Source organism: Mixophyes fleayi, chromosome 2 (genome assembly GCF_038048845.1).
Source record: "Mixophyes fleayi isolate aMixFle1 chromosome 2, aMixFle1.hap1, whole genome shotgun sequence".
NCBI classification, from domain to species: Eukaryota; Metazoa; Chordata; class Amphibia; order Anura; family Limnodynastidae; genus Mixophyes; species Mixophyes fleayi.
The window spans coordinates 88,538,225-88,564,051 of record NC_134403.1 but is presented as its reverse complement, the minus strand read 5'-3'; the positions used below and the strand labels follow the sequence as shown (position 1 = coordinate 88,564,051).

Sequence of the window (25,827 nt, the reverse complement as noted above, 5' to 3'; positions counted from 1 at the left end):
TATGCTGCATTCTATAGATGATCCAAACTCTCTTTAATATAGCTGCTAAAGTTGTTGTTCTTTTCTTTATTATTGTTATTGCCATTGCATTATAAGGCACGAAAACATGGCATCCACAAAACAAAATATATGGCGAGAGAGTCTTGCAGTGGCATTTAGGATGGTTTAATAGGAAAAATGGACGAGGGGAATGCCAATTAGGAGGAGGTTACAGTAGTAAAGGAAGAAAATTAATAGAGGATGAATAAGAGTTTTGTGCATCTTTTGTAAAATAAGAGTATTTTTTGCAAAATTTCAAAGGTGAAGGTAACAGGATTGAAAGACTGGAAGTAAAGCGGAGGGCAGAGTCAAGTGTGACATCAAGGCAAGACGCTTGGGAGACTGAGGAAATTGTGGTGTTGTTGACAGTGAGGGAGATTTGACTGGAGGTGGTGACTTTGGGAGGAGGAAGATGACAAAGCTGTGATTTGGACATGTTGAGCTTTAGTTAGCATTAGGACATCCAAGTGAAGATGACAGAGAGGCAATTGGTCATACAAGGTAGTAGAGAAGGGAATTAGTCAGAATCGGAGAGGTAAATTTGGGTGTCATCAGCGTAGAGATAGTACTGAGGCCAAATGTGCAAATTAGTTCACCAGGAGAAGAGGTGTACAATCAGAAACACAGAGGGCCAAGAACAGAGTTCTGTGGACCCCAACAGATAATGGCAGTGAAGTGGAGGATGTGCTAGAGGTACAAAAGCAGTTGGATGGTAGCAAACGAATCTGGAAGGAACTGTCTCATGAAGGCCATTACAGTGAAGGGTGTGCAGGAGAAGAGGGTGATCTACAGTGTCAAAAGCAGCAAAGAAGTTCAGGAGGATGAGCATGGATACACTGCTGTAATTAGAGCATTGATCTCATTTGTGAGTGTAGTCTCTGTGGAATGTTGGGACAGAAGCTCAATTGCAGTCTGCAAGTGAGTGAAAGGAGAGAAAGTAAAATAGAAAGTTGTATGCACGTTCCTTAAGTAGTTTGGCGGCAAAGAGGAGGATCAAAAGATGGTTTCTTTAAGATTGTTGACAAATGGTTTCTTTAAGACTGGTGACATGAGTGTGTGTTTAAAGAAGAATTGGAATGTACCAGTGGAGAGAGACATGTTGAAGATGTGAGCTAGAGGCAGGCATGCAGTGGGTGAGAGGGAGCAGAAGAGTTGGAAGGGATATGGGTTGAGGGGACAGATTGTAGGGTGAAATGATGTGTAGACGTTACTGGAAAGAATGATCAGAGAACTGATTATCCAGCATAGAAAGAGGTGGATGGAATGTTCGAGGTTTGGTACTCCAATGGAAGTGTTTTTATCTTTGAAGCATGTGGCAAAGTCATGGGCTGTGCAGCAGGAAGGAGGTGGTACAGGTGTGCAGAGAAGTAAGTTGAAGTTGGCAAATTTGGGTGCACATTAGTGAAGGAAAGTAGGTTTGCTTGTAAATGAAATGGCAGTGTTTTAAGGATGAACTCAGGTGGAGAAAGTCAACGTCTTAATAAGATTTCCTCCAGTGGTGCTAAGCAGTGCAGGGATATTTTTGCCGATAGTGAGTCTATTTGATGGATCGCCAGAGACGGCTGGAGCTGCACTATCTAAGGTTAAAGTGAGTGTGTTGCAGAAAGGCAGCTAGATCACAGCAGGACAAGACAATATAAGAGAGAGGAGCAGGTTTAGTGAAGCTGAGAAGCAGGTAAGGTTGATAGTATATAGTTGTCGGTGTGTATTTGTTTTCTTTTTTAGATGGGGGGAGTTGGGTTATTGAGTTGATGTAGGGCTGACATAAAGGGGGTGAAGACAAGGTCAACGGGGTATCCAAGGGAAGCCCAGTTGGAGAGATCAAAGGAGGAATTAAGTAAAAAATGTTTTGTGGCAGCAGAGACAACAGTTTTGTCAATGGGAATATTGAAATCGCCTACTATCATCATCACCATTTATTTATATAGCGCCACTGATTCCACAGCGCTGTACAGAGAACTCGCTCACATCAGTCCCTGCCCCATTGGAGCTTACAGAATAAATTCCCTAACATACACAACCAGACAGACAGAGACAGACTAGGGTCAATTTTGCTAGCAGCAAATCAAACTACTAGTATGTTTTTGGACTGTGGGAAAAAAACAGAGCACCCGGAGGAAACCCATGCAAAAACGAGGAGAATATACAAACTCCACACAGATAAGTCTATGGTTGGCAATTGAACTCATGACCCCAGCGCTGTGAGGCAGAAGTGCTAATCACTTAGCCACCATGCTGCCTTATGAGAGTGATGAGGCCAAAGTATAGGAAATAAATCAGCCAAGAAGTAAAGTTGGGGAGGGGGAGGGGGGGGGGGCGCAATAAATGATAGCAACACAAAGCTGTAGTGGAGAGAATAGATGGATGTTATGGATTTCAAAGGAAGAGAAGAAGAGGGAGGGTTCCAGGGCATTGGCAGCATGGAGACAGTAGGATACCTTCCCCGCCTCCTTGTTTGTCTCCAGCCTGGGAGTGGGGCTGAGTGTGATTTCCCCCAGATGAGAGAGCTGCAGGGGATGTAGAGTCAGAGGAGGTATGTTAGGTTTTTGTAATGGAAAGGTGATTGAGGAATTTTAAAATTAATAGATCATAGATGGATGTGAGTTTCTTGAAAACAGACCAATGCGCTTGAGGGTTCTCAAGAAAAGCGGGGTAATGGATAAGGTTGAAGGGATTGGAAGAAAAAGGTGGATGGGAGGTTTTGAGGTGGAAGAAGTAATGTGGGTACATAAAGGGCAATGCACTGGGCACAGGGTTGGGTCAGATGTCACCAGCATAATGTAGGTGCATTGTGGAGTAATGTGAGAGAAGTGAATGAATGTGAATTAGTTGGGGAAGGTATTAAAAGAGTGGAGAGCAACAATTCATCCAGTGGAGGCTCCTTTGCTGTCCACTGGCTAAGGTAATGCAGTAAGCAGCCCCCCCAATCGGACACATGGACCAGGACACTGAAATGTGCAATCACTGGGTCCAGCAGCCGTACTGTGATGGTAACAACAATGATATCTGAGCTCAGTGGGTCCAACAGCTGGGATATAGTAGTCCAGTAGATCCTTGTTATTGGTGTGATGACAGTCCTCAGTGCTACTGTGTCATTTACTAACAGTTTCCACAAATTAAAGATTTGTGCAAATAGAGCTGAACTAATGTGCGGCTATCACTATCTGCTGCCCACATGCCATTACATGCCACCTTTCTTGTACTGTATAGCATTTTTATTTTTGGATATACACAAATATAGTATCTCTAAGTTTTATTAAGTTAGACAAATTTATTTTCACTTCAAAATCATTGTGTATGTATAAACTTCTGTAAATAATACAGGTATAATCAAGTAATTTTAATGTCATCACTTCAGTGTTCATTAGGAAAACCTGTGTATTATAAGGAATAATCTTGGATGATTAAGCAATATACTTAATATGTACTTTCTTAAAAAGCAACCACTTAGTCCTATGCTTAGATCAACTCCCATTTGTTGAAACTGCCTTATAACAGTCCTGGATTATCCTGAATTCTTCAATTGTCACTGCATTACAATGAATAAAGGATTGTGGTCACGTAGGGAGCTGGGGTATGTCAGCACAATAAGGTAGGAGCTCTCCTACTTCCAAACTTTAAGGAGGTGAGAAGTATGATTCTGTGTGCAGTGTACAGGGTACTATGAAGGAAAATTGTTGCTTTTAAGTCAAATAATTTCTTTCACTAGGGTTGACTTGTCACACTAGTTTTATCTTAAACATATGGTAAAGCAAATTATTTAGGGATTTGTTTTGGGGGAGGGGGTGGATGGCGATTCATATCTACTCACCCTCCCTCCAAGGGCCCCTGCTCTGCTCTTGTGGGTCTCAGCTCTGCCTTTTTCCCACTTTATTGTAATCTCTCTCATGACCAAGGCCCTCTCTATCCTTTGTTTTCACGTCTGCGTTTATTCTGACTACCTTTTATGTCCATTTAAAGCTTGGTTTTCCCTATCCAGGACTGCAGAATGCTGTAGAGTCTTATTGGCATTTCTTCCTACAATTAGATGGAGGAGCACAACAGTTTAATGAGTAAAGGAACGCCACAGGATTATTTTTACTAGGGATGAGCGGACTCGGATTCTGCCAATCCGAACCCCCCCGAACAGTGCGGATCCGAGCACTCGGGTATTCCCGCCGATGGCCAAACTGAAAACGAGGCTGAACGTCAGGATCCCGCCGTCGGATCTCGCGAGATCCGGATTCTTTATATTTCCCGCTTGCCGCCGCCATCTTCACTCGGGCATTGATCAGAGAAGAGGGAGGGTGTGTTAGGTAGTCCTCTGTCCTGCTCTTTCTCGTGCTGTGTAGTGCTGTGCTGTGTCCTGCTCAGTCCAGTGGTGCTGTGTCCTGCTCAGTCCAGTGGTGCTGTGTCCTGTGCAATCTATAACTACGTTCACTGTTCCTGCTGTACCAAAAAATAGGTACTGCAATCTCAAACTATGTTCACTGTTCCTGCTGTACCAAAAAATAGGTACTGCAATCTCAAACTACGTTTACTGTTCCTGCAGTATTAAAAAATAGGTACTGCAATCTCAAACTATGTTCACTGTTCCTGCTGTACCAAAAAATAGGTACTGCAATCTCAAACTATGTTCACTGTTCCTGCTGTACCAAAAAATAGGTACTGCAATCTCAAACTACGTTCACTGTTCCTGCTGTACCAAAAAATAGGTACTGCAATCTCAAACTACGTTCACTGTTCCTGCTGTACCAAAAAATATAATATAATATTAATATATATATATATATATATATATATATATATATATATATATTAATATTAATAAAAAAATATAATGGAGTACAAAAATTTGGAGGATAAAGTAGGGAAAGATCAAGAACCACTTCCTCCTAATGCTGAAGCTGCTGCCACTAGTCATGAGATAGACGATGAAATGGCATCAACGTCGTCTGCCAAGGCCGATGCCTAATCTCATAGTAGAGGGCATGTAAAATCCAACAACCCAAAGTTCACAAAAATTAGCAAAAAAAGAAAATTAAAATCATCTAAAGGAGAAACGTAAACTTGCCAATATGCCATTTACGACACGGAGTGGCAAGTAATGGCTTAGGCCCTGGCCCGTGTTCAGGACTAGTGGTTCAGCTTCACCCAAGGATCTAAGCCCTCCTCCTCCCCCCCCCCCCCTCAAAAAAATTTAAGAGAGAAGAGCTGTCAGCAACAACACAGCAAACAACTCTGCCTTCTAAACAGATGGCATCACAAATCCCCAAGGCGAGTCCAAGGGTGTTGGTGGTTGCGAAGCCTGACCTTCCCATCACTGTACGGGAAGAGGTGGCTCCTTCCACCATTTGCAGCACGCCCTCTGCATATGCTGGAAGGATCACCCACAGTGCAGATCCAGATTTGGCTAATGAAGGTGTCAATGTTGTACACCAGGAGGAGGATATTGATGTAGCTGGCGCTGAGGAGGAACTTGACGAGGAGGATGCTGATGTGGTTATCTTAAATGTGGCACCAGGAGGGGAAACAGTTGTTGTCCATGGGAGGAAAAAGTCCATCGTCATGCCTGGGCAGAAGACCAAAAAATCCACCTCTTCGGTCTGCAATTATTTCTATCCCAATCCGGACAACAATTGTATTGCCATATGTACCTTATGTAAAGCTGCAATAAGCAGGGGTAAGGATCTTGGCCACCTAGGGACATCCTCCCTTATACGTCACCTGAAGAACCTTTATAATTCAGTGTTTAGTTCAGGGACTGTGGCTAGGACCGTCAGCAGTCCAGGGACACCCAAGTCCCTTGCTGCCATTGTATCCACACCAGCAACACCCTCCTCATCGATTTCCTCCTCGATCTCGATTGGAGATAGTCCTGCAGGCCATGTCACCGGCATGACTGAGTCCTCTTCAATCCGGTATTCTTCCGGAGGATCCTGCAGCGCTACGCCTACTACTGCCGCTGCTGGTAGTCGGTCATCTTCCCAGAGGGAAAGTCGTAAGACCGCTACGTCTTTCACTAAACAATTGACCGTACAACAGTTGTTTGCCATGAGCACGAAGTACGACAGTAGTCATCCTATGGCAAAGCGGATAACTGCGTCCTTAACAGCTATGTTGGTGTTAGACGTGCGTTCGGTGTCCGCCATCAGTGGAGTGGGATTTAGACGGTTGATGGAGGTAGTGTGTCCCCGGTACCAAATCCCATCGAGATTCCACTTCACTAGGCAGGCGATACCCGGGATGTACAGAGAAGTACGAAAAAGTGTCCTCAGTGCTCTTAAAAATGCGGTTGTACCCACTGTCCACTTAACCACTGACATGTGGACAAGTGGTTCAGGACAAACTAAGGACTATATGACTGTGACAGCCCACTGGGTAGATGCATCGCCTTCCGCAGCAGCAGCATCAGTAGCAGCATCTCCAAAAGGCCTGCTCGTTCCAAGGCAGGCAACGTTGTGTATCACCGGTTTTAGTAAGAGGCACAACACTGACAACCTCTTAGAGAAACTGAGGGAAATAATCTCGCAGTGGCTTACCCCACTTACACTCTCCTGGGGATTTGTGGTGTCGGACAACGCCAGTAACATTGTGCGGGCATTACATATGGGCAATTTCCAGCACGTGCCATGTTTTGCCCACACAATAAATTTGGTGGTGCAGCATTACCTGAAGAGTGACAGGGGTGTGCAGGAGATGCTTGCGGTGGCCCGCAAAATTGCTGGACAATTTCGGCATTCTGCCACTGCCTACCACAGACTCGAGCAACATCAGAAAAGCCTGAACCTGCCCTGCCATCACCTCAAACAAGACGCGCTGGAACTCCACCCTCTATATGCTGTAGAGGATGGAGGAGCAGCAAAAGGCCATTCAAGCCTACACAGCCACCTACGACATAGGCAAAGGAGTGGGGATGCGCCTGAGTCAAGCGCAGTGGAGACTGATTTCCGTATTGTGCTAGGTTCTCCAGCCGTTTGAACTTGCCACACGAGAAGTCAGTTCCGACACTGCCAGCTTGAGTCAGGTGATTCCCCTGATCAGGCTGTTGCAGAAGCAGCTGGAGAAAGTGAGGAAGGAGCTGGTAAACCATTGCGATTCCACAAAGCATGTAGCTCTTGTGGATGAAGCCCTTCGCACGCTTTGCCAGGATCCGAGGGTGGTCAGTCTTTTAAAGTCAGAGGAATACATTCTGGCCACCGTGCTCGATCCTCGGTTTAAAGCGTATGTTGTGTCTCTGTTTCCGGCGGACACAAGTCTACAGCGGTGCAAAGACCTGCTGGTCAGGAGATTGTCATCTGAAGAGGACCGTGACATGGCAACAGCTCCTCCTTCATTTTCTTCCACACCTGTGGCTGCGAGGAAACAGCTGAGATTTCCAAAACGACCCGCTGGCGGGGATGCAGACAACATCTGGTCCGGACTGAAGGACCTGCCAACCATTGCAAACATGTCTACTGTCGCTGCATTGGATGCTGTCACCATTGAAAAAATGGTGGAGGATTACTTTGCTGACACCATCCAAGTAGACATGTCACACAGTCCTTACTTTTACTGGCAGGAAAAAAAGGCAGTTTGGAAGCCCCTGTACAAACTGCCTCTATTTTACCTGAGTTGTCCCCCCTCCAGTGTGTACTCCAAAAGAGTTTTTAGTGCAGCGGGGAACCTGGTCAGTGAGCGGCGAAGGAGGTTGCTTCCGCAAAATGTTGAGAAGATAATGTTCATAAAAATGAATTATCAATTCTTCAATCAAGAACAGCAATGGCCTCCAGAGACTACAGAGGGACCGGTGATTGTTGAGTCCAGCGGGGACGAATTGATAATGTGTGAGAATGAGGAAGTACACACTGAAGGGGGCGAGGAATCAGAGGATGAGGATGAGGACGACATCTTGCCTCAGTAGAGCCAGTTTAGTTTGTACAGGGAGAGATGAATAGCTTTTTTTTTTGTGTGGGGGCCCAAACAAACCAATAATTTCAGCCCCAGTAGTTTGGTAGGCCCTGTCGCTGAAATGATTGGTTTGTTAAAGTGCGCATGTCCTATTTCATCAGGGTGGGTGGGAGGGCCCAAGGACAATTCCATCTTGCACCTCTTTTTTTTGGCATTATGTGCTCTTTGGGGCCTAGTTTTTCAAACTGCCATCCTGTCTGCCACTGCAGTGCCACTCCTAGATGGGCCACGTGTTTGTGCCGCCCACTTGTGTCGCTTAGCTTAGACATCCAGCTACCTCGGTGCAAAATTTTGGACTAAAAACAATATTGCGAGGTGTTCAGAATAGACTGGAAATTAGTGGAAATTAATGTTATTGAGGTTAATAATAGTGTAGGAGTGAAAAAAACCAAAAATATGGATTTTAGCACTTTTTATGCTTTTTTAAAAAAAAATCAGAACCCAAAACCCAAAATCAGAACCAAAACCTTTAGTGGGGTGTTTTGGGAAAACCAATCCGAACCCAAAACCTCAAGCTAATCAGAACCCAAAACACGAAAAGTGGCCGGTGCACACCCCTAATTTTTACACGTTTTAGTATAATTTAGACACAGTACTCCAAATTACGTAAGTCCCAAGCATTACATATAATAGTTCCCAGACCTGTAGAGTATATGTGCACAGTATATGTATCACTCACCAAGTTCATGTGGCAGCTCGTGACAAAACACAGCTACTGTGGTGCTGAGTCCACTAGAGAAGCCAGCAGAAAAGGCCGCACCTATAGGAAGCAGCAAGCATCTGTTAGTACCTCATGTTTATTTATTTATTTATTTATTTATAAAGCGCCACAGATTCTGTAGCACCGAATACAGAAGCAAGTTACAAATAGATGAGGGAATAGACATAAGTAGCACAGAAGAGTGTGAGTAATGCTATGGGGGGGGGGGGGGGGGGGGTCATCTTATTCCCTGAAATCCAAGTGGAGTTGTGAGAATCAGCAAGTCACTGGCTGGTCCACCTGAGAATCTCTTCAGTTCTAGGGTTTCATAGCCATGAACCTTGTCCACATCACCCAGTACACCCCCATTCTCTCACTAGTAGATCCACAAGGGATCCATGAGTGTGGTTTAGCAGTCACTCATTGCAATCACCACCTGTAATGGTAACTTCTCCCTCAGAATATTTTTAGAGATAAATTGAATCATTGAATTTAATTTCTACATAGATGCACAGACGTAAGTTAAGAGATAGTGTTGAAATGTATTACTTGGGTGCTGTCTCACCTATTGATAAACCATCTGTAAAGTTGTGTATTCCATCTCCGAGAAGCACCATCCATACAAACTCTGCGATACCTCCACTTGCTGCACTGTGCGAGTGGCCCGAGTGAGCATGGTGTGAGGGGGCCACATAACCACTGGTTCCTGATTCCTCCATCTGTCTCTCATGGCTCTGCTGACAGTCATCTGCTACTTCACAAAACTCTGGCTCTACAAAACCATTGATTTTCATGTGAAAGAGTTTATAATCACCTGCTTGTCTCCAATAGGATTGGAATAAAATGAAAAAATTATGTATTATAACTTCAGTCATGGATTCTGTAATTGGAAAATCAACTCTGACAACACCGTCACACAGCCCCCACTTACACACCTCTGGACAAAGACAAAGACCCTCACTCTGGTTCTCTCTGATTTGACTTTTGAACACAGACAAATCTCTCTCCCTCTTGCAATCTCCCCAGACTTATCTACAGCAACATAAGAAGTATACTACTACTGCTATATGTAATAAATATATATATCCTTTCTGTCATTCAATATTCTATAGGAATGTGTAGCAAAAAAAACCTTTTTGATTATTATTATTGCAGTGCCATGTTAGCCAGAAAAATCTATGTGATGTTGAATATTTTTCTGTCCAAAAAGTCAAAAGTATTATTGTAGTGACACCTTTGTTGGCCAACCCCCCCCAAAAAAATGATTATACTTGCTAGATTTCAGCGCACAGAGGCCCCTTCATCAGACGAGTTTACAAATGAAAGACTGAGGAAAAGGCACAACATTTAAGAGCTGTTACATCAAAAAAATTGTACAGGGGGAATATATAATTAAGCTAAAGTAATAAAACAAAGGTTTTCGTTACGGATGGAAGAGTAAAAGTCCTAGGAGTTCAGAGATATGGAGTTGCTCTGCTGTGGGGTGTGAAGTGTGTCCATGTAGTGGGTCATAAATCCAGGTGTTATATTGAGTCCTTGAGTTAATGACTGGAATGTTCTTATCCGTTTGAGTTCCCATATTTTTCTCTACCTGTCATTTTTATAAAGACCTTTAAGTATATTCAGAACAGTATTACTCACCAACAGGATGTCCAAGGTCCCATAACACGGTGGTACAGCCTTCATCCTGAACAGGCTTTTTCGTCTGAGGATGTTTCTAAAGGGACAACTAATATTAATATGCTGTGCAAAGGAGCAGTATACATGTACATCTGTTACATGACTAGTCACCTTCCGCCTTCTTCTCTGTCTCAGCAGCCCTATGAGATTTTCAATAAGGAAAAGTATGTAGATACCACCAAGTACACACAGCCCTTTCAAAACAGGAACCACAGGGTGGGGTCCATTATGCTGCTTAGCCTCTGTGTGATCTTCCTGTGCCTGCAACAAAATCATAAAAGCTCAGTTATTGGACAGTCAGTGCTCTTAACTACTCAGCCAAGTTCTCAAGTGCTGTAAACATGGACATCTAGCTCACATTTATTGTGTGTTATAGAGAATAGGCACACTCCTTATCACCCTCAATGACCACAATCTAGAATGTCAATTAACTGACAAACAACAGTCACCGTTTGCCATTGATGTGATAGGATTTTACATAATGTGGAAGGTTCTACAGTGGCTATGCACAGATTCTGGTTTAAACTCTGTGCACAGGGATTGTGGCGCTGAGAACCCCTCAGTGGAAAAAGTACAAATACACATGGGGCTTTGAAGAGGGAAGGCAGTCCCCAACAGCTGTGGGCCCATGGCAGCCGCACCCCCCTGCACTTAAGGAAGTTACACCCTTGAGTCTATGGCAGACCCCTCGAGCAAACAGAATACCACTGGCTACAGCCAGTTCAATGTGGTTACGCAATAAAGCCGCGCTCTACAAATTTGGCCTGCCAATCTTACAATTATTCATGATTAATTATAATTATTAAATTGCTCATTTAAATTCTGATTGGATGTTGATTGTGCAGCCTGAAAAATTTGAACGCTGATGATCACTGACCTACTAGGATGTAAGGGGTCCTCACAAGTTCTTCAGCCTGATCACCAAATAGTCAGATTTGCAGCAATCAGGGCACAAAATGATTTTCTACCTAAATGTGAGTGTAGGAACTTGCAAAAACTGAGGACCATTTACAGAGATGGTGGGATATGCAAATTCTAGTGAGAAAAACAAAAACAAATGCCTAATTGTTTTATTGTGCAGATTTACACTGCTGAGGAGAAGCGCTGACGACAAACTTGAACTTAAAGTTTAAAAATGTAACAACTGAAATAAAGGCAACCCCAATAATAGTTATTGTGATAAGTTATATAGAATGTTATTGAGGGTCAATTCAGCAGTATTGTATATGAAAGAAAAAAGAAAAGTGTATTAGATAAATATTTGTGCAAAGTGCCTTTGCAAAGCAACATGAAAATTCTAAATGGTATATGCGTTGTGCAACAAAATGTGTTATTTTTGATGTCCAAAAAAACGTGTTCTATCAATAAAATACATGTGGTTTGAATGGAAGTTGTGTGACTAATATAAGCAATTATGTAGTGCGATAATAGCTTTTAAGAGAAGACATGTGACATACGTGTGGCAGAAGGTGCAGTAAGGCATCACCGCAGAGAGTCCCCACAGCTAGGGCCACCAGGAACCTGAGTAGGTAGCGGAACAGAGGGCGTCTGAGAAGTGGGACAAATGCCACAGCCAGAAGTGAAGGGGCCGTGATCACTGTGACAGCAAGCGCTCCCCAACCCATGACTGCAAGACAGAAGAGATTGGTATCAGTAGGAGAAAAACAATGTCATGATCCTATTGACTGGACTTATTGTGGTTTGTTGCATAAAGGTGACTAAAAATAATAAAACTAAAAGTTACATATAGATGTGTTACACATATTAAATATACTTGTTGTTAGAAGAATGGTATGTATATTAATATAGTGCATGAGTTACATTAATTAGTAAAATACTGTACTGGCTCAATATAATCTGAAGATGTGCTTGTCCCCCTACACTTAGCTCAGATCAATGTGGATGAAGTTCCATCAAGCTATATCCATGTCATAGGCAAACTGAGGGGGGGGGGGGTTCCTAGTGCCTGGAAACTCCCCTTCGAGATTGGGGCACTGTATAATTGAGGTGGCTGGACCCTGCTCCCGCTTCACACAGCTCTGCTTGAAAAGGGAGAGCTGCGTGCACCTTACAGTAGTGCACGCAGCATTGCCTATGTATATTATGGGGATAGGAAGAGTTGGAGAGCAGCCAAGCACTGTCTAAAATTATAGCCACGCCCCCATGCATGCTGGTCACGCCCACTGGCGGCGTGGTGTGGAAACCCCCCTCTACAAATTCTGCGTTTGCCCCTGCATGTATGCATATATAATATATACAGCAGTATGCAGCTTGACACAGTTACTTTTTTCTCCCAGAGCTCTTCTTTCATGTTTTACAATACAACAAAATGTACTTGCTTATCTAGTAGACTTCTACCTGGGAAAATGTGTCCTGTAGAACAGAGCTGCTTCCGGCACATCCTTAGGAAACCAATTTGGTGATGAAAAAATGTTGCCCATGTAGCCCTGATTTTAATAAGACATGTGCCTAATGTCAGCATACTGTTAACCAGCTAGAACACAAGTGCCATATAAAGATGTTGATTTTAGGAACAACATACCATTCTGTTCTCCAAACATTACCAATACAACAGCCCTTGAGGATGTGATGCATCTAATATGGTAATTGCTAAGCGATCCTACTTCTCGGGTCTTAAGTCTAAAGGCTCAGATGATGCAGTGTAGGCCTCTGGAGATCTATGGGATGCTAAGGGCACACATGGTCTATTGCTTGGACATACATATTGTTCCTGCATTTACAGTTTTACTCAAGTTGTCTACAATGTGATCTGTTACATGCTCTTTCCTGAGTTCATAGACTAATTAGGAGTGGCATAGTTTTGCTGTCCTTTCATTTCAAGACAGAACTTTGACCTTTTGTATTATATTTGCCAGGCCTGGCAACCAAAAGATGTCAGTGACCTCTTTTTTTTAGTAATTACTCCTAGATGTTTTAAATTCTCTAACATTAAAAGAACATATACATTTCCTATACCTATGCAACATTCTGCAAATTAATATACAGTTGATGTTTGCGCAGTAGTCATGCAAGCACATAATTCACTACATACTGCACCTTTTAGCAGTGACTGCTGGAAGTGTGTCTCATGGGGGGTCAGTTCGTCATTGTGCTGAATGCACACACGACTGTCAATCTGGAAGAGCAGTGCTGGACATAGTAGGGTGAACTGCTGAGGTGTGATTTCTGACACCCCCCCAAGGCCAAAATTCAGGAGCAACTGTGTTACATTCAGACACTGCAGTGGACATAAACATGGCAAGTGATTAACAGGAGCGTAGCAAAACAAGACACAGTTACCTCTATTATGCACACTGTAATTAAATTTGCTTGGCACTATTGTTGAATAACTGGGGACAATTTAGCCAGCAACATGGACAGCCAAACACAGATCTGGTCAATCAGAGGGTTGTATCACAATAGTACAACATTTCTTTCCCCTAGGCATGCGTGCCAGTCGTGGCATGAAATGCTGTGCTGTCTGGCACGCTGGAGTGTCTTTCACTGAAGCATCAGATCGCCGAAATGTGCGCAGCAGTTTCTTCTTGCTCCCGTTGCGGAACTGAAGACTTGTGTGTCGATAAGAGGTGAGTCGTACACACAGCGGGCTAATGTATCATAACGTGAATTGGGCCACTTGTGTGGCACAATGTGAACTGGGGGCAATGCTGTGGGACAATGTGCACTGGGGGAAATACTGTGGCACTATGTGACCTGGGGGCAATACTATGTGGCATAATACAAATTGAGGGTACTACTATGTGGCATAATATGAATTTGTTGGCACAATTATGAAGCTTAATATGAATTGGGGGCACAACTATGCAGCATGATATGAATTGTGGGTTCTAGTATGTGGCATGATATGAATTGTGGGCACAACTATGAAGCTTAATATGAATTGTGGGGCACAACAATGCAGCATGATATGAATTGGTGGCTCTACTATGTGGCATAATATGAACTGGGTGCACTACTGTGTGGCAAAATATGAATCAGGGACACTACTGTGTGGCATAATATGAATTGGGGACACTTTTGTTACGCAATATGAACTGGGGCATAATTTGAACTGGGTGCAGTACTGTGTGGAATAACATGAACGTTTATTTTTTGGTCCCACTATTAATATTATCTTGACATTAGCATCTTAGAATAAGAAATTTAAAAAATATATATACGCACACACAACTGCTACACCCTGGCTTGACTAGAAAAAGGTTGCCAACCCCTGCTCTAAAATATTTCACATACAGTCTGTAAAAGGGTAGTGTCTTGGTGCTTCTTCCATTGTTATCATGAAGGTCTAATGATGAGGCAAATATATTAAAGCAAATATACTAATAATGCTAATATCGTAATAACCATTTAATAACTATCTACATTATCGGTCACACAGGGCAGATTCTAGTTCAAACCCGGTTCTTAGAAAGATAATTCTATTTCAATGTCTGCTCTATTTTTTTTGAATAACACAGTATAATACAGGTAAAAATTAATATTATGTCATATCAAGAAAGAATTTACACAAAGTCTCATTAAAGATCATATGTATTCTTATTAACAATAGATATTTGCAGTAACAGTATTTACACATATAATAACAGTGTAGAACGCATAATACATTTTACATGAAATAAAATGCATTGCCTGCTTCAACTATTTTATACATGTGTAAATGTGCCTCTTATATATGTTACTAAGTAAACATGATAGTACTATATGTGTATATATCAGATTGTAGTGTGTGTGTGTGCAATCAGATTGTAAGACAATGTGTGTGTGCACATGCAATCAGATTGTAAGACAGTGTGTGTGAGACTGTCTGGCCATCAGCATTCTATATGTGTATATGTATGTATATCAGATTGTAAGACTGTGAGTGTGTGTGTGTGTGTGTGCAATCAGATTGTAATACAATGTGTGTACGTGTGTGTAATCAGATTGTAAGACAGTGTGTGCGTGCAATCAGATTGTAAAACAGTATGTGTGTAAGACATTGGGTGTGTAATCAGATTATAAGACAGTGTTTGTATGTGTGGAATCAGAGTACTATATGTGTGCATATCAGATTGTAGTGTGTGTGTAAATCAGATTGAGAGTGTGAGTGTGTGTGCAACCAGATTGTAAGATAGTGTGTGTGTGTGTGTGTGTACATGTGTGTAATCAGATTGTAAGACAGTGTGTGACTGCAATCATATTGTAAAACAGTATGCGTGTAAGACACTGTGTGTGTGTAATCAGATTGTAAAACTGTGTGCGTTTGTTTCTGTGTGTACAACCAGATTGTAAAACAATGCGTATGAACATGCATGTAATCAGATTGTAAGACAGTGTATGAACAATCAGATTGTAAGACAGTATGTGTGTATGTAATCAGAGACAGATAATGTGTTTGTGTATGCATATGTTAATTGCAAGTGGGGGTGTGCAAGATGGAGGATATGATCAGACCAGGCATTGCAAAATGGAGTCCAGACCATGTGTCTCTTACACTAGAACAAACTCACATGTCACTCACATGTCTCTTACATGGCTCACACAGGAGCCATTTTGTCCATTAAATCTATCCAGGACTAAATCTATGCAATCTGCATACTTTCTTCACTGACCACTTCCTGCAAAACCTTCCCAAAATAATATAATAATTTTCTATGAATTTACACAAAACTATATTAAACAGTAACTAATCACTTACTATTCACTTTCTAACAATATCTCATACAAATAACTATGTAACAAACATCACATATTCACAATGTTTTTCTATGTACAAACAGTTTAAACAACACAATATTTTTCTATCACTTTCCCAAAATAACCATTTTAATCTTCCAAGTCAGAATCTTTGCAAATCACATTCTAAGTACACTAACAAAATCACTTGTAATGTCCATTAACCTTCTCAATCAATTCAGAACAGCTCACAAACAGGGTAACCCCAATTCCATTGAAACACTGCAGAAAACTCTGTACATTTAAAAATACTTAACTAAAAACGAACACCATACAATGACGTATGTTACATGCTACACACGTTACTCAATCTAACTTTTCCATTAAACACATCATCATATTGTCTTAATAAACTATGTCCTCACAAACAGTGTAATCAGAGAATGTCCCACCCATTGGGAATGAGAACCAAATATGATCTCTTCATGTATGCCAGCCCTCCACGCTGTCCCAATGTAATTCCTATTATTTATAGTTTTACCATCAAAACACTAGCAATAAACAGTGTATAATAATACTTATATTTAAGTATATTTCCTCATGTTCAAACAATTTACCACTGCCCGGTTGGGCCCATGTGAAATCCACGCAAGGGGCTAGATTTACTAAGCGGCGGGTTTGAAAAAGTGGGGATGTTGCCTATAGCAACCAATCAGATTCTAGCTGTCATTTATTTAGTACCTTCTACAAAATGACAGCTAGAATCTGATTGGTTGCTATAGGCAACATCCCCACTTTTTCAAACCCGCAGCTTAGTAAATCTAGCCCAAGGTATATAGATAAAGGTTAAAGATGTTTCTCCTCCTAATTCCTGTTTGCAAGTGAGTGAGTGAATGAACAAGTGTTTCTCCCACTTCACCCCCAAAGGTGGGTGGAATCTCAGTATAGGTTGCCTTGGTATCCTTAAGATGTGTTAACTTGACTTAAACAGCTCCAATTTCTACACCAATAATCAGGTTAGTGAGGAGGGGGGATGTGCAGCTTTGCTGGCCCCTATTATATATCTGATATATTGAACACAGTGCTATTGCCGCCAGTACACCAATTCAGATCACACCGAGATGACATAATCGCTGGTGACACGTTCAGGAGTGATCGCACCTTCACACACACCAATTGTTAACCGTTATGTATATTGTGCCAACATATTATCTAATGCTTCGCGAAAAATGTTTAATCATTTATATTAGTCGGCTTACAATCTAAATTCTCTACCACACAAACAAACACAAAGACTGACGTGGACCTACCAGTATGTTTGCACTTGTGCCCATGGGCATGAGCCATAAGTATGCACTAGAAATGTTGCCGTATCATGAAATAATAAATGTTACCTGCCTCATAAATATATTATTATTACCCCCATTATAAATCAAACAGTAATGCCCCGTAATAAAATTATACATTATTATTATTATCATTTATTTGTTAGGCGCCACAAGATTTCCGCAGCGCCGTACACAGAGCAAACAGTAGACTATACAGGGTGAGACAGTACAGAACAATAAACAAAAATACCAATGCTTCAGAAACTCCAGGCAGGTTAATGCAGTAGAGGCGGAGTAGAAGAACAGGTATGGAGACAAGAGAGAAGAAGGCCCTGCTCATACGAGCTTACATCCTAACGGTGGGTAAACAAAACAGATACAGTGGGAGGAAGTTGAAGTATGGGGAGAAGGACCGGGAAGAGAGAGGGTAGAACGTAAGGAGAAGATGCGGGGTTAGGTAGAAGGATGGTTGGCTTTGAGGAACAGGTGAGTTTTGAGTGCTCGTTTCAAGGAGCACAGATTAGGAGAGAGACGGATGGAGCGAGGGAGGTCATTCCAGTGAATGGGGAGCAGCACGGGAGAAGTCTTGGATTCTGGAGTGGGAAGTGGTGATTAGAGTGGAGGAGAGGCGGCGGTCATTGGCTGAGCGTAGGATAGGAGGTTGGAGATATAAGGGGCCGTAGACTGGGAGAGAGCCTTGTACGTGGTGGTAAGGAGTTTGAAAAGGATTCTGTAGGGGAAAGGGAGGCAGTGTAAGGCAAGGCAGAGAGGGGAGGCAGAGGAGGAGCGGCGTGAAAGGAAGATGAGTCTTGCAGCCGCATTGAGTATAGAGTGGAGGGGTGCGAGGTGGGAGTGGGGGAGGTCAGTAAGGAGGAGGTTGCAGTAATCAAGGCCGGAGATGATGAGTGCGTGTATGATAGTTTTGATGGCATCCTGAGAGAGGAAGGGACGGATGCAGGCAATGTTGCGGAGTTGGAAGCAACAGGCTTGGGCGAGGGATTGAATGTAGGGGGCAAAAGAGAGAGAGAAGTCAAGAGTGACCCCAAGGCAGCGGAGTTGGGTGACAGAGGAGATGGTGGAGTTGTTAACAACGATAGAGAGGTCATGGTGGGATGTAAGTCTAGGCGGGGAAAAGACAATGAGTTCAGTTTTAGAGATGTTAGTTTTAAGAAAGCGCAAGGACATCCAGGAGGTGATGGCTGAGAGGCAGTCAGATACACGAGAGAGGAGGGAGGAGGACAGATCAGGAGAAGAGATGTAGAGTTGAATGTCATCAGCATAGAGGTGATACTGAAGACCGAAAGAGGAGATGAGAGCGCCAAGGGAGGAAGTGTAGAGCAAAAAGAGTAGAGGGCCAAGAACAGAGCCTTGAGGGACTCCAATAGGGAGAGGGGAGGGGGTGGAGGAAGAACCAGACATGGATACAGAGAAAGAGCGGTTAGCAAGGTATGAGGTGAACCAGGCATGGACAGAACCAGAAAGGCCGAAAGAGAGAAGAGTTTGCAGCAGGACGGTGTGGTCTACGGTGTCGAAGGCAGCGGAGAGGTCGAGGAGGATGAGTAGGGAGAAATGACCCGTGGCTTTGGCTGATAGGAGATCATTAGTAACTTTGGCCAAGGCAGTTTCAGTGGAGTGGAGGGGGCGATAGCCAGATTGGAGGCGGTCGAGGAGGGAGTTGACTGAGAGGTGTCTGGTGAGGCGGCTACAGACAATCCGTACAAGTAATTTGGAGGCATAAGGGAGAAGAGAGGGCGATGATTCGCAAGGGAGGTGGGGTCAAGATTGGCTTTCTTGAAGATAGGAGAGATAAGAGCGTGTTTGAATGAAGAGGGGACTATGCCAGAGGAGAGTGATAAGTTGAAAAGGTGAGCCAGGTGAGAGCAAGCAGTAGGGGAGAGAGAGTGAAGGAGGTGAGAGGGGATGGGATCAAGAGGACAGGTAGAGGATGGAGAGAAAAGAATAAGGGAGCGAACTTCATCACCAGATGTAGGGGTGAAGGAGCACCAGAGCTGATTAATAGAGGGCGGTGAAGAGATGGTGGTGGCGGGAGAGGGATTGGAGGAGGAAATGTTCAGTCTGATGGCCTCAATTTTGGAAGAGAAAAAGGTGGAGAAGTCAGAGGCGGAGAGGGAAGGTGGGAGAGGGGGGGGGGAGAGAGGATGGAGTTGAAGGTGGCAAAGAGGCGACGGGGATTGGAGGACTGAGAAGAAATGTGGGACTTAAAGAAGGATTGTTTAGCAAGGGACAGGGCAGAGCAGAAAGAGGAGAGGATAAATTTAAAGTGGAGGAAGTCAGCCAGGGAACGAGATTTCCTCCAGAGGCGTTCAGCTGTGCGAGAGCACTTTTGAAGGAAGTGGGTGAGTTTGGAGTGCCAGGGTTGGGGAATAAGGCATCGGCGGCGGATAGAAGAGGCCGCGGCGACAGCGTCTAGGGCAGTAGTGAGGGATTTGTTGCAGACAGAGGACGCCTGATCAGGGCAGGCCATAGAGAGCAGCGATAATAGGAAAGTTTCAAGAGAGGAGGAGAAGGAGGTGGCGTCAATGGCATCAAGGTTGCGCATGGTGAGGGTGGCTTTAAGCGAGGTGGGAGCAGGGGAGGAGGACAGAGTGAAGGAGAGGAGATGGTGGTCAGAGAGTGGGAAGGGAGAGTTGGAGAAGTCAGAGATTGCAGAGATGAGAGAAGACAAGGTCGAGGGAGTGACCAAGACAGTGGGTGGGGGAAGAGGTCCACTGAGTGAGGCCAAGGGAGATGGAAAGGGCGAGAAGTTTGATGGCGGCAGGGTCAGAGCAGTTGTCAATAGGGATGTTAAAGTCTCCTAGTATAATGGATGGAAGGTCAGAGGAAAGATAATGAGGGAGCCAGGCGGCGAAGTTGTCAAGAAAAAGAGAGGTGGGACCAGGGGGACGGTAGATGACGGAGACAAGAAGGTGGATGGGGGAGAAGAGCTGAATGGAGTGTACTTCAAAGGAGAAGGAGAGGGAAGGTAAAGTGGGAATGAACTGAAAAGTGCAGCTAGGGGATAGAAGGATCCCCACTCCACCTCCTGGATGCTCGTCTGGTCTGGTGGAGTGGGTGAAAGAGAGGCCCCCATAGGAGAGAGCAGCAGGAGAAACCCCTAAATAAATAAATAATTTATTACCCCCTAACTAATAAGTCAATGTTGTCTCCCTCCTGTTCTGAAAGGCACTGATAGCTCGCCTACCAGAAACATGTCTTTTCTGATAGTTTTGCAAACTCTATGCGGCGTAGGGGTTTGTAAACCGCCTCATATAAGGTTTGAGTTTACACCCTCCAAACCCCAGGTTGTTGAATCCTTCAGTTTGGAGCTGAAATTTACCTCCTGGTTTGCAAACCGCACAAAAAAATGCTGCCTAGTAAATTTACCCATTAATGTCTATGAATTGAAAGAGAAACTTCAATTCCTTATATACAAATATATACATACATAAACAAAGGGCTAGTGTGATTAATATGTAGTTGCTTTTGTTCTGTTGAGCTTGGAAATGTTGGGGACTTTACTGTATACCGTAATATTTCTTATATTGAAAACAATATTCTTTAAGTCTATAATTTGCTGAATAAAATATAGTAGATGCAAAGTTTTTAAAATTAACTCTTAAATCAGAATTCATTGTATAATGTTTCATGAGCATTTGGTCTCAGGAAATAAGGAGACAAATAAGGCAGAGAAGATCGGCACACCAAGGGCAGCCAATCAGTGGGCTGATTTATAAAAACATAACTTATCAAATCACTAGGAACTAGAACTTTAAGAATCTGACCTCATGGATATCGGACACTGATATCACTGGTTTCAAGCAAATTGTAGTCTGCATGTGGCAGGTCCATTTACTAATATCTGGAGGCTTTAGTACCAGTTCAATGGCCCTTCTATTCCTGGACAAACCTATTCCCCAACCATACAGCCCATATTATATCCCACCAGGAGCCTCCTAGATTCCTTGACCTTTCATACCTCCCCACTCCTACTCCTATTTAAATACAAAAATTGTTAAAGCAGCAAATCTGACTTTCCTCCAACAAATCACACAGACAATGGGCTAGATTTACTAAGCTGCGGGTTTGAAAAAGTGGGGATGTTGCCTATAGCAACCAATCAGATTCTAGCTGTCATTTTGTAGAAGGTACTAAATAAATGAAAGCTAGAATCTGATTGGTTGCCATAGGCAACATCCCCACTTTTTCAAACCCGCAGCTTAGTAAATCTAGCCCAATGTGTGTTATGAGGAATATTATAGGATTGTCTTGATTTTTGAAAGTTCTCCCATTAGCTACTGTAAGATCCAACATGGCACCAAAGAGCATCAGTAAAAAAAAATTATTTTCCTTGGCTTTCTTCCTCTCCTTGGTTCTGTGCTAGTGTTTGTATATGTTACTGGATTATTTTGTTCTAACAAATGCTGAACCTACAAATAAAAAAGTTTTAAAAACAATAAAAAGTCCATTACTGAATGATCCATTAAAAGAGGGGACGAGAAGCACATGCAATAAGTACATAGGTATGAGTTCCTGTTTCTTTGGAAGACCATGCAGGATCTTCAACCCCACCTCATTCAAGGGCTTACGGTGAAAAAGGGAAATGCCAGACAATAACCACTGTCCTGGATTATAGTATATACACATTTTACACAAGGAATGGTGCTGGAATCTTGATTATTTAAAGATTAAGAACTATTCAACCTCAGCCGCATAACATAGACAATAGAAAATCAACATTTCCATCAAATAAACAGGTGCTTCAAAGCCATAAAATACTTTACAGCAGATCAAAGTCTATTAAAAAAGTAAATAAATACTTGTGGTAGGGACATGCTGACATAGGAATCACAAGTGTTCACAAAATGCTGACATGTTTCAAAACCCATTGACTCTCACTGATAATGTAATCGCTCAGCTGCAATAAACTGTTGGACTTATTACTTAGGATAACTTTTTTAATGGGTGCAGATCTCTAACCTTGCCAATGAACTATAAGAAAAATATTTCAGCATTTGAAAAGATAGCTCTAGATAATTTAATGAGTAATGGTAAATTGGTCATCAAACAGGCTGATAAGGGAGGAGGAATAGTGATTTTAGATAGAAGTGATTATATTAAACATGCAGAAAGATTATTGGGAAACGTGAAGTCTTATAAGGTGTTGGATTAAGATCCTACTAATGATTTTGTCTCTGAATTAAAGAATATATTGTATAAGGCCCTCAATAATGATATAATTAATAAAGATGAAGTCTCCTATATACCTCAGGAATACCCTATAATTCCTATTTTTTATTACCTTCTCAAGGTATATAAGTCCTTGATAAATCCCCCGGAGAGACCAATAATAGGAGGTATAGACTCCATAACTTCGCATGCATCACAATATCTGGAAATCTTTCTGAAAAAAATATGTAGTAGACTTGCCAGCCTACCTAAAGGATACTACTTCCCTACTACAGACTCTAGAAACCATCTGTTGGAAACAAGGGAATAGATAAGTAAATATTGATTTTCCGGCCCTTTATACCTCTATAGACCATGACAATGGTATTAAGGCTATTTGGGCCTTGATAATAGTTTGAACGATGCTCAAAAGGGGCCTGATTCATTAAAGATCTTAACTTAAGAAACTTCTTATTTCAGTCTCCTGGACAAAACCATGTTACAAAGGGGTGCAAATTATTATTCTGTTTTGCACATAAGTTAAATACTGACTGTTTTTTCATGTAGTAACACCCATGTGAAAGCCAGGACCCTAGGTTTCCCAGCAGAACAATGACCAGAGTATCACACTACCTCCGATGGCTTGCCTTCTTCCCATAGTGCTGTCATGATCTGCCTCCATTTGCAGCAGCATCTCCTCTGTGGATGCTGCTGTGCTTTCCCCTGATCCTGCTTACTAAGAGTTAAGCTCTCATTATTGGTTTGGGATCATTCTCACCTGTATCTGGCTTTTAAAAGACTGCCTCTCCAAGCAATCTGGGCCAGTTCATCAATTGCCTTTGCTGCTGCTGGTCCCTCAGTGTAACACCTGATTTCTGATCCTGACTGACTTCCTGGTATTGACTCCTGCTTGTGTCTCTGCTTTGCACCTCATCTTCTGACCCAGACCCAGCTTTGTTTTGACTTCGTTCCTGCTTTTTCCCTGGTATCATGGAGGACCTACTGGCTTCAGATCACTGGCTTGTCTAACCCTTCTTTTGTCCGATTCTGTACGTGGACATCCAGTCTCCCTGTGCCTACAGATCTTCTCACCTGCCTGGTCTCCAGCTCACAAACTTCCCAGTTTAACCTGGACATCCAGCCTCTTTGTTGCTGCAGATCATCTCACCTGTCCGGTATCTAGCTTATAAGCATCCCAGCTCGATCTGGACATTCAGTCTCTCTGTGCCTGTAGATCATCTCACCTGCCTGGTTTCCAGCTCACAAACTTCCCTGCTTAACCTGGACATTCGGACTCTCTGTGACTGCAGACTGTCGCTACTACCTGCCTGGTAAGCCAGTCTCTTTGTGTCTGCACTTCACATCCAGTATCTACTGTCCACAGTATAACCTGGAATGCCAGAGTCTCCATCTTCCCACCTTGTTTCATTTCATATTACTCTACGTGGTGATTCATACCAGGAATCCGAACAAGTGCATCCTGGTGCCATCTCTTCCCCAAGTAAATGACATACATGCACCAGGCCATCCACATGATGTAAAAGAAAACGTGATTCATCAGACCAGGCCAACTTCTCCCATTGCTCCATGGTCCAGTTTTGGCGCTCACATGCCCATTTAAGGCGCTTTCTGTGGTGGACAGGGGTCAGCATGTGCACTCTGAGCTCTCTGCAACTATGCAGCCACACACACACAGAGGTGTCGATGTTGTGAACATAGAGAACTTACGATTATTTTATAAGGGTTTACCCATCACATAATTGTTTGGGGAATAAGGCCTAAATCATAACTGCATTGTAAATATGCTATATAAATGGAATACTTTGATAAATTGAGCTACTAAAGTGTAAAATGTGAAGTCAGAAAGTCTGTTGTATGTGTATTCGGTAACTCTGCACATCCCAGCGTTAGAAGACAGCCGTGTCACCTGTAGAAGCTTCAAAAGGCCCCTGCTGTAAGCTATATCCTGACACAAGTTAGTTTTTGGATACCTGAATAGACGTTGTGGGGCTGTTCACAGCTTGACATCCTTGCAGGCAAAGGCCGAATTTAAAGGCTGCTTATACAAGTATACAGAAATAGGAACTTCAAAAGGAAAATATCTTCATATTTTGGGAAGTCTGGGTGCCACTCCATACTGAGGGGCAAAAACCACACCATTTGTGAATTATACTTACTAGCATTACCCGGGAACAGCTATAATAACATGTCTTTGGGAGAGGTATTTCATATTGTTATGATTCCATCATATTTGGTATTTAAATGTGCGGGAGATTATGACCGGTTTATTGACAGGGGAGCTATGTTTCTGGGACATATCTGAAAAAAGCTAAGACTGGTCAAAAGGAATATTTTTGAACAAGCCTTAGATGACACTGAAAGGACATTTCTGCCCCCACATTAGCATTCACACTGCCCCTGTGAATGCTGTTCCATTTGAGTTTGCTTAAAAACCTGTGTTGTGAAGGGACAAATTGTCAGTCTTTCGGGAAATCAATCTTTCATTGATAAGCTGTCCATCTTCAAACCAATTTCCCTTGACTCAGAATATACTATTTTGATGTAAGTTATACTCTGAATCTAATCCTTTTCATTTTAAACTGTTTTGCTTGTGTATATTAAGTTAATGGTTTATTAACTGTTTTTATATCTGTATGCCCTGTACCTTTGTATATTAAATCTATAGATTTAGTAAGTGGCGTCCTTGATACTCTAACGAATCCATTAGCCTTTTAAGAAGAATATAGCTCAACCAAGTTAACCCTTTGAATGCCGGTGTGTTTTTTTTTGGTTTTTTTTTAATAGATTTGACTAACAAGCCTAGTGTGTGCTTGCATTTACATTTGTGTAACAGTCTGGAGGTGTGAAGAGTTAACCCTTTGATTGCTGGTGTGGGCCTTGCTAACCTGTGGGTAGCCAGAAGCCTTGTGTGCCAGTGTGGGACAGTATATTGGGGTCCTATTGCCCGCATTCAATAGGTGGTGGCAAACCTGAAGTGTGTGGGGGGGATTCAGTAGATCTATAACCTATGTGATAGGTAGAGAGAGACTGAGGGCTGGAATTGTGTGTAACCTCAAAAAACAAACTCTCCAAAGTCATGAAAGCTGGCAGCGTGTTCGTGACAGTCGAGTTGGGAGATATTTTGAGACAAGTGAGGAGATGTATGTCGGTGCAATTTTGTTGATGGCCCTTTTAGGTTAGTAGAAGAATTTTATATTGGATTCGTTGAAAAACAGGCAACCAATGTAGAGACTGACACAGTGGGTCAGCAGAGGATGAACGATTTGCAAGGAACTACGGTTTTGCAAC

The 25,827-nt window shown here is 42.7% G+C and overlaps 1 protein-coding gene across 2 annotated transcripts in view; it reads right to left on the bottom strand.

The window, feature by feature from the left end:
* Positions 1-25,827, bottom strand: part of SLC39A5 (solute carrier family 39 member 5) — a 44,306-nt gene that overhangs the window by 5,603 nt on the left and 12,876 nt on the right. For both annotated transcript variants that reach the window (XM_075198024.1, XM_075198026.1), the window contains exons 5-10: positions 13,406-13,586; positions 11,806-11,975; positions 10,460-10,609; positions 10,310-10,385; positions 9,234-9,440; positions 8,648-8,728 (exon numbers count right to left, since the gene is read on the bottom strand). In XM_075198024.1, coding sequence (XP_075054125.1) covers positions 8,648-8,728; positions 9,234-9,440; positions 10,310-10,385; positions 10,460-10,609; positions 11,806-11,975; positions 13,406-13,586 — 865 coding nt within the window. The remainder of the gene's footprint in view (positions 1-8,647; positions 8,729-9,233; positions 9,441-10,309; positions 10,386-10,459; positions 10,610-11,805; positions 11,976-13,405; positions 13,587-25,827) is intronic.